The 15,269-nt window shown below is 44.0% G+C and overlaps 1 protein-coding gene across 1 annotated transcript in view; it reads right to left on the bottom strand.

Annotated features, from left to right (window-relative positions):
• Positions 1-363: 363 nt before the first annotated feature.
• Positions 364-15,269, bottom strand: part of LOC309564274 (solute carrier family 22 member 15-like) — a gene marked incomplete at its 3' end in the record, with an annotated part of 458,247 nt that continues 443,341 nt past the window's right edge. Inside the window, exon 11 of the mRNA XM_082268897.1 lies at positions 364-642. Coding sequence (XP_082125023.1) covers positions 364-642 — 279 coding nt within the window. The remainder of the gene's footprint in view (positions 643-15,269) is intronic.

The following is a 15,269-nucleotide window of genomic DNA, read 5'->3' as shown; positions in this document are numbered from 1 at the left end:
ATCTTGCGAAAAAATGTCTACAGATATATTACTTGCCAAGAGCTACATTTTAGAACAAGCATGAATATTTATATAGGGGAAGATAGCTATATCAATATATGTAATATAGTTTAGATTATATAATATTATAAAATGCTAATGCAATGAAACAACTACAAAAATATAGAAAACTTGTCTGGTTCTAAAGAGGCAACAACTCATTATAAACTTAAAAAAAAGTGAAAATAACAGTGGATCTGAACTTTTATTCTGTTTTTAAAATAAGGCATTTAAGTAAAAAATTCTCTTTAGACATAGTAATCCATTCCATGAATATTGCACCAAAAACAATACAACTATTTCAGTTGGAGATGTGAATTTAATCTAGGAAGCCGGTGTTGTCAGAGATGTAGACACAGCAGGCTGTAGGGGAGAAGTACTGAAATGACACCAGCTACATGTCAAGCTGTCATGATAATGCACCATTCTTTCTATGCGTTGATGTCTTACCTTGTTTAACAATTGGTATGCATGAGGCTGTAGGTCTTCAATGCACTCTGCAATTGGCTTATTAAGTGTTTCTGGCAGTAACAGACTCAGGAATCCTGCTGATATGCCGCTGATTCCAAATGCCATGAATGGCATTGATGGATTAAGGGATTTCTGGAATGGAAATTGTAGAAAGAAATGGAACTCAAATGATATCATGCATACCAGTACAAAGGTTTGCTTTCATTAACCAAGTGGGGCACCTACAGAGCTATCACAAACCCAAAATGTTAGAAATGAAGAACCAGTAAGAAATGGCAAAATGTACCTACAATAACATTCAGTATACAAGAACATACTGTAATAGGTTTCTTCCAGCTGTTACTCTGTGCGTCTTCGCTAGATCAACACTGCTAGCCACGTCTGAGTTCTCACACTGTTGCTGCTGGTTCAATGTAGAAATATTCTACTTTTGGTCATCACTTTCTAGTACCTTATTTGATTACAAAACTGCCATTTGTTTTTTTCTTTCTTTCTGTTGCCTAGGCTACAAAACAATAGAGGTAACCTGTGCCTCCCACATTCCTTGCTGGATAGCAAAAAATGGTTGATTAACCAATGTGATCTTTAACTGGGCTGTCAAATTGAAGCAGTCCATATGCTTGTTGCATTTTCGGAGTGTGGGCGTGAGAGTCTGTAGCGGAATCTCATTATGCATGTCCCTTGCTCATTACCATTGCCCTTTTGAAGAGCCAAATCATGCACAACAAATAATGATGGGAATAAATGCCACACTTACCCACAACGATTGGCATGCTGTGCGGAGTTTACAAAGCAGAGACTGAAAACATTCCTTTGTAATGAAGTTGTGCAGCAGTCTTCTCATATATTATGAATACATCAATCAGATTATTTCTCATACCAATTAGACTGGAAAGTACCACTATTATTGAGATCAAAATGAATCTAAATTGGCCACTGCCTATAAGATAAAACTCTCACATTAAGGAAAAGCAGATTGCAGGCATGTCCATACCACTGCCTTGTTTTTGCAAAATGTAAAAGGATAATTATGTATAAGTTAATCTATTATGTCTAATATTACCTTTATTATAATTAGGGTTGAGCGGACACCTAGATGTCCGTGTTCGACGGGTTCGGCCGAACTTTAAAAAAAAGTCCGGGTCCGTGTCCCGGACTTTTACCGAACTTTTCCCGGACACCGAACCCCATTGAAGTCAATGGGGACCCGAACTTTAAGGCACTAAAATGGCTCTAAAACACCAAAGGAAAGGGCTAGAGTGCTGCAAATGGCAGCAAAACGTAATTAAGAGCATGGCAAGTGCTCTGCAAACAAATGTGGATAGGGAAATAACTTAAAACAACAAAAAAAAACAGAAAAATAAAACAATGTTCTTCTTCATCTCTGAAGGACGAGGCCCATATGGAGTAGGAGGGAGGTTGAGGTGGTGGTGGATGTGGCGGTGACATAGGCGTGCGCACAGGGTGTGCTGGGTGTGCCTGGGCACACCCTAATCACCTAGGGCACATAGCATTGCCAGTGAGGAGATGGGAAAGATCTCCCTGGGACCTGCTCTGCTCTATTTCTCCTTGCCTACAGGTACATGGCCCCGATACATTACTCTCCCTGCTGGCAAACACATGCATGTGTATTTCAACTTTGGGGTGCACACCTTAATGCAATAGGCTGCGCACACCTATGGGCGGTGTAGGTGGAAGCGGCGGTGGAGGAGGACCAGGGCCGGATTAACAGCATCATGGGCTTGGTGCTGAGGATTTTGAAGGGCCTTAAGGGCCGTGCCTTGCCATGCACCCAGAGGAGGAAGGGTGCAGCCATGCATGCCTAATTCAACATGGGATGCTGTCTCTGAAGCCCATAAACACATCCATGCATCGCCAACTGTCCCTCCTTGTCCGGCCTTCACGCTGTGTGGGGAGGTTCTGAGGGTGCTGCCTGGGGAAGCGAGCATAGAAGCCAGACTTCTGTGTTTACAAGTGACAGAAGAGCGGTAACAGTGAATATGGCCAACCCGGGGCCTATATAAAAGGTAGGGGCCTGGAGCTGCAGCTCCAATAGCCCCTACATTAATCTGGCCCTGAGGAGGAGGACGAGGTAGCCAACACTGCTTCTTTTCAAAAATTTTAAATGAGGGTACACCCCAAAAGAGTGAGAAAGAGCAAAAATGGAACAATGGGTGGGTAAGGTCGGTATCCATTGCTATTCTGCATAAGGTACGGAAAAGTCCCGTGGGATCCATGCCTGGTTCATTTTAATGAACGTGAGCTTGTCCACATTGTCTCTGGACAGGCGGCTGCGCTTGTCTGTTATAACGCCCCCAGCCGTGCTAAATACCCGTTCAGATAATACACTGGCTGCAGGGCACGCCAGCACCTCCAAGGCGTAAAGGGCAAGCTCAGGCCATGTGCCCAATTTGGAGACCCAGAAGTTGAAGGGGGCAGACCCGTCATTCACTACATGTAGGCGTGTGCACACATACTGCTCCACCATGTTGGTAAAATGCTGCCTCCTGCTAAGACGTTCCATCTGAGCTGCTGGTGCTGCTGTTTGTTGTGGCGTGCTGACAAAGCTTTTCCACATTTCGGCCATGCTAACCCTGCCTTCTGAGGTGCTGGCGGTGCCCTGGTTGCGTTGGCGACCTCCTCCTCCTCCTCCTCTGCCTTGTGCTTCCACTGTGGCCCCGCTGTCAGATGGGAATGCCAGCAGCATGGCGTCTACCAGCGTGCGCTTGTACTCGCGCATCTTGCGATCGCGCTCCAGTGAGTGAATTAAGGACGGTACGTTGTCCTTGTAACGGGGATCCAGCAGCGTGGCCACCCAGTAATCAGCACAAGTTAGAATGTGGGCAACTCGGCGGTCGTTGTGGAGACACTGCAGCATGTAATCGCTCATGTGTGCCAGGCTGCCCAGAGGCAACGAAAGGCTGTCCTCTGTGGGAGGTGTATCGTCCGTGTCCTCTGTATCCCCCCAGCCACGCACCAGTGATGGCCATGAGCTGGCCTGGGTGCCACCCTGCTGTGAACATGGTTCCATCTCCTCCTCCAGCTCCTCCTCCTCCTCATCCTCCTCATCCTCCAGAACTGTGCCCCTGCTGGACAATTGCGTCCCTGGCGTTTGCGTGTGCAGGAACCCACCCTCGGAGCCCCTTGCGAATGACTGCCCTGAAAGCCTTGGAAATGTTACCTCTTCATCCTCCTCCTCCTCCTCATCCTGTGCCACATCCTCTTCCATCATCGCCCGAATTGTTTTTTCAAGGAGGCATAGAAGTGGGATAGTTAAGCTGAGAACGGCGTCATTGCCACTGGCCATGTTGGTGGAGTACTCAAAACAGCGCAACAAGGCACACAGGTCTCGCATGGAGGCCCAGTTAAATTAAATAGCGGAATAGAAAATATGATCCAAAAAAAGTGTATGTATATCACACGTACACAACCACACTGGGCCCCAATTACTATTGTTTGTACCCCTAAAAGGCTAGATGAGGAGTAGGGGGGGTATGGAACAGGCAGCACCCTCAAACCTTCAGAAGTATGAGATGAACCCCAACAACTTGGAAAGGTGGATCTCTCTCACACGTACCAACACAGACTATCCCCCAATTTAACTGATCCCCAAAGGTTTTTGATTAAATAGCGGAATAGAAAATATGATCCAAAAAAAGTGTATGTATATCACACGTACACAACCACACTGGGCCCCAATTACTATTGTTTGTACCCCTAAAAGGCTAGATGAGGAGTAGGGGGAGTATGGAACAGGCAGCACCCTCAAACCTTCAGAAGTATGAGATGAACCCCAACAACTTGGAAAGGTGGATCTCTCTCACACGTACCAACACAGACTATCCCCCAATTTAACTGATCCCCAAAGGTTTTTGATTAAATAGCGGAATAGAAAATATGATCCAAAAAAAGTGTATGTATATCACACGTACACAACCACACTAGGCCCCAATTACTATTGTTTGTACCCCTAAAAGGCTAGATGAGGAGTAGGGGGAGTATGGAACAGGCAGCACCCTCAAACCTTCAGAAGTATGAGATGAACCCCAACAACTTGGAAAGGTGGATCTCTCTCACACGTACCAACACAGACTATCCCCCAATTTAACTGATCCCCAAAGGTTTTTGATTAAATAGCGGAATAGAAAATATGATCCAAAAAAAGTGTATGTATATCACACGTACACAACCACACTAGGCCCCAATTACTATTGTTTGTACCCCTAAAAGGCTAGATGAGGAGTAGGGGGGGTATGGAACAGGCAGCACCCTCAAATCTTCAGAAGTATGAGATGAACCCCAAAAACTTGGAAAGGTGGATCTCTCTCACACGTACCAACACAGACTATCCCCCAATTTAACTGATCCCCAAAGGTTTTTGATTAAATAGCGGAATAGAAAATATGATCCAAAAAAAGTGTATGTATATCACACGTACACAACCACACTAGGCCCCAATTACTATTGTTTGTACCCCTAAAAGGCTAGATGAGGAGTAGGGGGGGTATGGAACAGGCAGCACCCTCAAACCTTCAGAAGTATGAGATGAACCCCAACAACTTGGAAAGGTGGATCTCTCTCACACGTACCAACACAGACTATCCCCCAATTTAACTGATCCCCAAAGGTTTTTGATTAAATAGCGGAATAGAAAATATGATCCAAAAAAAGTGTATGTATATCACACGTACACAACCACACTAGGCCCCAATTACTATTGTTTGTACCCCTAAAAGGCTAGATGAGGAGTAGGGGGGGTATGGAACAGGCAGCACCCTCAAATCTTCAGAAGTATGAGATGAACCCCAAAAACTTGGAAAGGTGGATCTCTCTCACACGTACCAACACAGACTATCCCCCAATTTAACTGATCCCCAAAGGTTTTTGATTAAATAGCGGAATAGAAAATATGATCCAAAAAAAGTGTATGTATATCACACGTACACAACCACACTAGGCCCCAATTACTATTGTTTGTACCCCTAAAAGGCTATATGAGGAGTAGGGGGGGTATGGAACAGGCAGCACCCTCAAACCTTCAGAAGTATGAGATGAACCCCAACAACTTGGAAAGGTGGATCTCTCTCACACGTACCAACACAGACTATCCCCCAATTTAACTGATCCCCAAAGGTTTTTGATTAAATAGCGGAATAGAAAATATGATCCAAAAAAAGTGTATGTATATCACATGTACACAACCACACTAGGCCCCAATTACTATTGTTTGTACCCCTAAAAGGCTAGATGAGGAGTAGGGGGGGTATGGAACAGGCAGCACCCTCAAACCTTCAGAAGTATGAGATGAACCCCAACAACTTGGAAAGGTGGATCTCTCTCACACGTACCAACACAGACTATCCCCCAATTTAACTGATCCCCAAAGGTTTTTGATTAAATAGCGGAATAGAAAATATGATCCAAAAAAAGTGTATGTATATCACACGTACACAACCACACTGGGCCCCAATTACTATTGTTTGTACCCCTAAAAGGCTAGATGAGGAGTAGGGGGAGTATGGAACAGGCAGCACCCTCAAACCTTCAGAAGTATGAGATGAACCCCAACAACTTGGAAAGGTGGATCTCTCTCACACGTACCAACACAGACTATCCCCCAATTTAACTGATCCCCAAAGGTTTTTGATTAAATAGCGGAATAGAAAATATGATCCAAAAAAAGTGTATGTATATCACACGTACACAACCACACTGGGCCCCAATTACTATTGTTTGTACCCCTAAAAGGCTAGATGAGGAGTAGGGGGAGTATGGAACAGGCAGCACCCTCAAACCTTCAGAAGTATGAGATGAACCCCAACAACTTGGAAAGGTGGATCTCTCTCACACGTACCAACACAGATTATCCCCCAATTTAACTGATCCCCAAAGGTTTTTGATTAAATAGCGGAATAGAAAATATGATCCAAAAAAAGTGTATGTATATCACACGTACACAACCACACTGGGCCCCAATTACTATTGTTTGTACCCCTAAAAGGCTAGATGAGGAGTAGGGGGGGTATGGAACAGGCAGCACCCTCAAACCTTCAGAAGTATGAGATGAACCCCAACAACTTGGAAAGGTGGATCTCTCTCACACGTACCAACACAGACTATCCCCCAATTTAACTGATCCCCAAAGGTTTTTGATTAAATAGCGGAATAGAAAATATGATCCAAAAAAAGTGTATGTATATCACACGTACACAACCACACTAGGCCCCAATTACTATTGTTTGTACCCCTAAAAGGCTAGGAGTAGGGGGAGTATGGAACAGGCAGCACCCTCAAACCTTCAGAAGTATGAGATGAACCCCAACAACTTGGAAAGGTGGATCTCTCTCACACGTACCAACACAGACTATCCCCCAATTTAACTGATCCCCAAAGGTTTTTGATTAAATAGCGGAATAGAAAATATGATCCAAAAAAAGTGTATGTATATCACACGTACACAACCACACTAGGCCCCAATTACTATTGTTTGTACCCCTAAAAGGCTAGATGAGGAGTAGGGGGGGTATGGAACAGGCAGCACCCTCAAACCTTCAGAAGTATGAGATGAACCCCAACAACTTGGAAAGGTGGATCTCTCTCACACGTACCAACACAGACTATCCCCCAATTTAACTGATCCCCAAAGGTTTTTGATTAAATAGCGGAATAGAAAATATGATCCAAAAAAAGTGTATGTATATCACACGTACACAACCACACTAGGCCCCAATTACTATTGTTTGTACCCCTAAAAGGCTAGATGAGGAGTAGGGGGGGTATGGAACAGGCAGCACCCTCAAATCTTCAGAAGTATGAGATGAACCCCAAAAACTTGGAAAGGTGGATCTCTCTCACACGTACCAACACAGACTATCCCCCAATTTAACTGATCCCCAAAGGTTTTTGATTAAATAGCGGAATAGAAAATATGATCCAAAAAAAGTGTATGTATATCACACGTACACAACCACACTAGGCCCCAATTACTATTGTTTGTACCCCTAAAAGGCTATATGAGGAGTAGGGGGGGTATGGAACAGGCAGCACCCTCAAACCTTCAGAAGTATGAGATGAACCCCAACAACTTGGAAAGGTGGATCTCTCTCACACGTACCAACACAGACTATCCCCCAATTTAACTGATCCCCAAAGGTTTTTGATTAAATAGCGGAATAGAAAATATGATCCAAAAAAAGTGTATGTATATCACATGTACACAACCACACTAGGCCCCAATTACTATTGTTTGTACCCCTAAAAGGCTAGATGAGGAGTAGGGGGGGTATGGAACAGGCAGCACCCTCAAACCTTCAGAAGTATGAGATGAACCCCAACAACTTGGAAAGGTGGATCTCTCTCACACGTACCAACACAGACTATCCCCCAATTTAACTGATCCCCAAAGGTTTTTGATTAAATAGCGGAATAGAAAATATGATCCAAAAAAAGTGTATGTATATCACACGTACACAACCACACTGGGCCCCAATTACTATTGTTTGTACCCCTAAAAGGCTAGATGAGGAGTAGGGGGAGTATGGAACAGGCAGCACCCTCAAACCTTCAGAAGTATGAGATGAACCCCAACAACTTGGAAAGGTGGATCTCTCTCACACGTACCAACACAGACTATCCCCCAATTTAACTGATCCCCAAAGGTTTTTGATTAAATAGCGGAATAGAAAATATGATCCAAAAAAAGTGTATGTATATCACACGTACACAACCACACTGGGCCCCAATTACTATTGTTTGTACCCCTAAAAGGCTAGATGAGGAGTAGGGGGAGTATGGAACAGGCAGCACCCTCAAACCTTCAGAAGTATGAGATGAACCCCAACAACTTGGAAAGGTGGATCTCTCTCACACGTACCAACACAGATTATCCCCCAATTTAACTGATCCCCAAAGGTTTTTGATTAAATAGCGGAATAGAAAATATGATCCAAAAAAAGTGTATGTATATCACACGTACACAACCACACTGGGCCCCAATTACTATTGTTTGTACCCCTAAAAGGCTAGATGAGGAGTAGGGGGGGTATGGAACAGGCAGCACCCTCAAACCTTCAGAAGTATGAGATGAACCCCAACAACTTGGAAAGGTGGATCTCTCTCACACGTACCAACACAGACTATCCCCCAATTTAACTGATCCCCAAAGGTTTTTGATTAAATAGCGGAATAGAAAATATGATCCAAAAAAAGTGTATGTATATCACACGTACACAACCACACTAGGCCCCAATTACTATTGTTTGTACCCCTAAAAGGCTAGGAGTAGGGGGAGTATGGAACAGGCAGCACCCTCAAACCTTCAGAAGTATGAGATGAACCCCAACAACTTGGAAAGGTGGATCTCTCTCACACGTACCAACACAGACTATCCCCCAATTTAACTGATCCCCAAAGGTTTTTGATTAAATAGCGGAATAGAAAATATGATCCAAAAAAAGTGTATGTATATCACACGTACACAACCACACTAGGCCCCAATTACTATTGTTTGTACCCCTAAAAGGCTAGATGAGGAGTAGGGGGGGTATGGAACAGGCAGCACCCTCAAACCTTCAGAAGTATGAGATGAACCCCAACAACTTGGAAAGGTGGATCTCTCTCACACGTACCAACACAGACTATCCCCCAATTTAACTGATCCCCAAAGGTTTTTGATTAAATAGCGGAATAGAAAATATGATCCAAAAAAAGTGTATGTATATCACACGTACACAACCACACTAGGCCCCAATTACTATTGTTTGTACCCCTAAAAGGCTAGATGAGGAGTAGGGGGGGTATGGAACAGGCAGCACCCTCAAATCTTCAGAAGTATGAGATGAACCCCAAAAACTTGGAAAGGTGGATCTCTCTCACACGTACCAACACAGACTATCCCCCAATTTAACTGATCCCCAAAGGTTTTTGATTAAATAGCGGAATAGAAAATATGATCCAAAAAAAGTGTATGTATATCACACGTACACAACCACACTAGGCCCCAATTACTATTGTTTGTACCCCTAAAAGGCTATATGAGGAGTAGGGGGGGTATGGAACAGGCAGCACCCTCAAACCTTCAGAAGTATGAGATGAACCCCAACAACTTGGAAAGGTGGATCTCTCTCACACGTACCAACACAGACTATCCCCCAATTTAACTGATCCCCAAAGGTTTTTGATTAAATAGCGGAATAGAAAATATGATCCAAAAAAAGTGTATGTATATCACATGTACACAACCACACTAGGCCCCAATTACTATTGTTTGTACCCCTAAAAGGCTAGATGAGGAGTAGGGGGGGTATGGAACAGGCAGCACCCTCAAACCTTCAGAAGTATGAGATGAACCCCAACAACTTGGAAAGGTGGATCTCTCTCACACGTACCAACACAGACTATCCCCCAATTTAACTGATCCCCAAAGGTTTTTGATTAAATAGCGGAATAGAAAATATGATCCAAAAAAAGTGTATGTATATCACACGTACACAACCACACTGGGCCCCAATTACTATTGTTTGTACCCCTAAAAGGCTAGATGAGGAGTAGGGGGAGTATGGAACAGGCAGCACCCTCAAACCTTCAGAAGTATGAGATGAACCCCAACAACTTGGAAAGGTGGATCTCTCTCACACGTACCAACACAGACTATCCCCCAATTTAACTGATCCCCAAAGGTTTTTGATTAAATAGCGGAATAGAAAATATGATCCAAAAAAAGTGTATGTATATCACACGTACACAACCACACTGGGCCCCAATTACTATTGTTTGTACCCCTAAAAGGCTAGATGAGGAGTAGGGGGAGTATGGAACAGGCAGCACCCTCAAACCTTCAGAAGTATGAGATGAACCCCAACAACTTGGAAAGGTGGATCTCTCTCACACGTACCAACACAGATTATCCCCCAATTTAACTGATCCCCAAAGGTTTTTGATTAAATAGCGGAATAGAAAATATGATCCAAAAAAAGTGTATGTATATCACACGTACACAACCACACTAGGCCCCAATTACTATTGTTTGTACCCCTAAAAGGCTAGATGAGGAGTAGGGGGGGTATGGAACAGGCAGCACCCTCAAACCTTCAGAAGTATGAGATGAACCCCAACAACTTGGAAAGGTGGATCTCTCTCACACGTACCAACACAGACTATCCCCCAATTTAACTGATCCCCAAAGGTTTTTGATTAAATAGCGGAATAGAAAATATGATCCAAAAAAAGTGTATGTATATCACACGTACACAACCACACTAGGCCCCAATTACTATTGTTTGTACCCCTAAAAGGCTAGGAGTAGGGGGAGTATGGAACAGGCAGCACCCTCAAACCTTCAGAAGTATGAGATGAACCCCAACAACTTGGAAAGGTGGATCTCTCTCACACGTACCAACACAGACTATCCCCCAATTTAACTGATCCCCAAAGGTTTTTGATTAAATAGCGGAATAGAAAATATGATCCAAAAAAAGTGTATGTATATCACACGTACACAACCACACTAGGCCCCAATTACTATTGTTTGTACCCCTAAAAGGCTAGATGAGGAGTAGGGGGAGTATGGAACAGGCAGCACCCTCAAATCTTCAGAAGTATGAGATTGTGTTCACTGTACCCCACAAAGATTGTGTTCACTGCACCCTAAAAGGATGTTGTTCACTGCACCCCAAAAAGATTGTGTTCACTGTACCCCCCCAAAGATTGTGTTCACTGCACCCCACAAAGATTGTGTTCACTGCACCCCAAAAAGATTGTGTTCACTGTACCCCCCAAAGATTGTGTTCACTGCACCCCAAAAAGATTGTGTTCACTGTACCCCCAAAGATTGTGTTCACTGCACCCCACAAAGATTCTGTTCACTGTACCCCACAAAGATTGTGTTCACTGCACCCCAAAAAGATTGTGTTCACTGTACCCCCCCAAAGATTGTGTTCACTGCACCCCACAAAGATTCTGTTCACTGCACCCCACAAAGGATTTTGTTCACTGCACCCCAAAAAGATTGTGTTCACTGCACCCCAAAAAGGATTTTGATCACTGCACCCCAAAAAGGATGTTGTTCACTGCACCCCAAAAATGATTTTGTTCACTCCACCCCAAAAAGATTGTGTTCACTGCACCCCACAAAGATTGTGTTCACTGCACCCCAAAAAGATTGTGTTCACTGTACCCCCCAAAGATTGTGTTCACTGCACCCCACAAAGATTCTGTTCACTGTACCCCACAAAGATTGTGTTCACTGCACCCCAAAAAGATTGTGTTCACTGCACCCCAAAAAGGATGTTGTTCACTGCACCCCAAAAAGGATGTTGTTCACTCCACCCCAAAAAGATTGTGTTCACTGCACCCCACAAAGATTGTGTTCACTGCACCCCAAAAAGATTGTGTTCACTGCACCCCAAAAATGATTTTGTTCACTGCACCCCAAAAAGGATTTTGTTCACTGCACCCCAAAAAGGATGTTGTTCACTCCACCCCAAAAAGATTGTGTTCACTGCACCCCAAAAAGATTGTGTTCACTGCACCCCACAAAGGATTTTGTTCACTGCACCCCAAAAAGATTGTGTTCACTGCACCCCAAAAAGGATGTTGTTCACTGCACCCCAAAAAGGATTTTGTTCACTGCACCCCAAAAAAATTGTGTTCACTGCACCCCACAAAGGATTTTGTTCACTGCACCCCACAAAGATTGTGTTCACTGCACACCAAAAAGGATTGTGTTCACTGCACCCCAAAAAGATTTTGTTCACTGCACCCCAAAAAGATTGTGTTCACTGCAGCCCAAAAAGATTGTGTTCACTGCAGCCCAAAAAGATTGTGTTCACTGCAGCCCAAAAAGATTGTGTTCACTGCAGCCCAAAAAGATTGTGTTCACTGCAGCTCACACACAGAAAAATGGATGTGGATCACTGACACCTGCCTATCTCCAATCCCACACCACACAGCAATATCGATTGTAGTTTGTAGAACACAGTTTCCCTAAAATTCAGCAGACTCTGTCCCTAACAGGATTGAGAAGAGATCGTAGATCAGGATTGAGTGCAGATTCACCCCACCCCCCACACAGCAATATCGATTGTAGTTTGTAGAAGACACTGACCCTATTATTCAGCAGACTCTATCCCTAAAATGCCTACAACTCGCCCTGCCTAAACACTCCGACCTGTCCCTCAATTCTATCCGGACACAAATGGTTTTTTCCTGCCTATCTTTCCCTAATCAGCAGCCAGCACATTGATGTGTGCTCTGTCCCTTAGCTAAGCAGCAGAATGACGCTGCTGCGGCGGCTGCCTCGAACTTATAAAGACTTGGTCACATGCTTCAGACGGCCAATCACAGCTACTAAGACATTTGCAGGCATGGCTGGGATGGCTTAAGGCACACCAGTTAAACGATTGTTGATTGGCTGTTGAAAGCCCGCCATGAAAAGAGCGCCAAAGCATGCAAAACCCGGAAATAAAACGACCGAACACGGATTTTTACCCGAACATACAGTAAAGTGTCCGTGTCCGTGTTCGGGTAAAAAAAATCCAATTATTCGGTACGAACACGAATAATACAGTCCGTGTTCGCTCAACACTAATTATAATTGTATAAAGGCTTTTTTTGTTATTTACTACAATTAATACTTTTTAGGACACAAGTAAATACCGGGATTGACACATAGGAGTCTGTCTATTAATATGCTCACCCAACGTCCATTACTTTTCAAGACAATTAGACAAATTAGAGAACCTTGGGTGAACGCCACGTGACTAATGAATACAGACCACATAGTTTTTATTTTAGGATAGCAAAATGTACCCGAAGGACCACAGATTTGTTTTCTATAAAAAACACCTGGCCGTTTTGTGGTGCTTTATTTAAAACTACCAAATGGCCATAGTTTGTGTCTTTAAAGTACACCTCCAATAAATGATCTAGCGTGCCACTGTTAAACCCTTAAATGCTATTTTCCTGGCTGTCACGCTAATGCAAAACTTCAGTGTGTGCCGAGTTAATGACTTGAAGCAGGTAAAGAGATAAGGCACTCCAACACTTCTTTTACAGCATGCTTTTTCCGGGTCTGTGATTAAACCACAGTAAAGCCAGTCAGGCAACTAGCATTTTCAGAAGGAAGACAGCAATAGCAGCCCCTATACTTTCCTCATGGCAGGTGTACTTTAACATTGTCCAGTCAACAGAGGAGATGATTCTACTGATTGATACCTAAGTGAGGCTGGCACATTGAACATCTAATCATTTATAAAAATGTTAATCTTCTTTGTTGGGCAGGGCTGCCATCAAATATTTCTGGGCCCCATTCAACTAAATGTCATTGAGCACCAACTGCTCCCAATACACCTAGCCCAATCACAAAATATAATAACTGTTTCAACATTCATTTTAACCCCCATCAGCACCATTTAAAAAAAAAAAGATTTTTGTAAGATCTTACCATAAAATCTTTTTTTTTCTGAAGTCCATTGACAGATGCAGCCTCATCTTCATCAGCTGAATGGGTTATGCTGCCCCCTGCAGGAGTAGTCTAGGCAGGAAAAATCTACATGTACACGCCCATGAGGCTGTCCCCACAGGCATAACCCACCCATGCTCAGCAAACCAGTTTAGTTGCAAGCAGTGAAGAAAATACCATCCACAAATCAGAGGGGCGGGTGCTGCATCTGTCAATGGACTTAAGAGAAAAAGATTTCACAGTAAGATCTTACAAAAATCTTATTTTTTCTATCGCCCATTGACAGACGCAGACTGTCATCTTCATCAGCTGAATAGGACGTCCCAAAGCAGTGTAGACATGAGGGGTGGGAAGAACCCAACCAGAAGAAGTAACGTAAACTCCAAAGGCTAAACTTTGGACCTTTGCCAGAGCAGAGTTGAGAGTCAGCCCCAGATAAGTGACCTGTACGGATGGCATCAGAGCAGATTTCTTGAAATTGATCGTCCAACCAAATTCTTGAAGGGTCTGAACTGTAATAGAGATGTTGGTCAACAGATTCGAATGAGAGTCTGCTCGCAACAGGAGATTGTCAAAATATCCCAAAATTGAGATGCCTCTCTGACGTAACAAGGCCAGCACAGGGGCCAGGACCTTGGTAAAAACTCTGGGAGTGCAGGCGAGACCAAAGGGTAATGCCACAAATTGAAAGTGCTTCTCTGCCACCGCAAAGCGGAGGAATCGCTTATGTCCCTCAAATATGGGGACGTAGAGATACGCATCTTTGATGCCAAACAATCCCCCTGATTCAGGGATGCCACCACCGACCAAATAGACTCCATTTGAAACTTCTGTATCAGCACAAAGTGGTTCAGAGCCTTGAGGTCCAGGATTGGACACACCTTGCCCTCTTTTCTGGGCGCTGTGAACAGGTTTGAATAGAAACCTTGAGATCGTTCCTGCGGAGGAACCGGCATGATCATGCCTTGAGCCAGGAGATCCTGTACAGCTTCCCGAAGATCTTTCAAACGCTCTGGAGACAGGTGAAGATTCGACTGAAAAGACCTGTCCCCCGGCCGGGACCAAAATTTGATTTTGTACCCGGAACAAATCATTTTGCGAACCCATTTGTCTTGAACAAAGGAAGTCCAGGGTTCCTTAAAGAAGCGTAGACGTCCCCCCACCCCAGAAACAGGTGAGGGCGCCCATTCATGCTGAGGAGAACTTGTCCGCAGCACCGTACTGACTGGTCTTGGACTTGCCATAGTGCTTCTTAGCCCCTCCAGAAGCTCTGAATGGCTTACCTTTTTCTTGTGCCCTG

This window comes from Pelophylax lessonae, assembly GCF_965119305.1.
Source record: "Pelophylax lessonae genome assembly, chromosome: 9".
NCBI lineage: Eukaryota > Metazoa > Chordata > Amphibia > Anura > Ranidae > Pelophylax > Pelophylax lessonae.
This window is presented reverse-complemented; position numbering and strand designations above follow the sequence as displayed.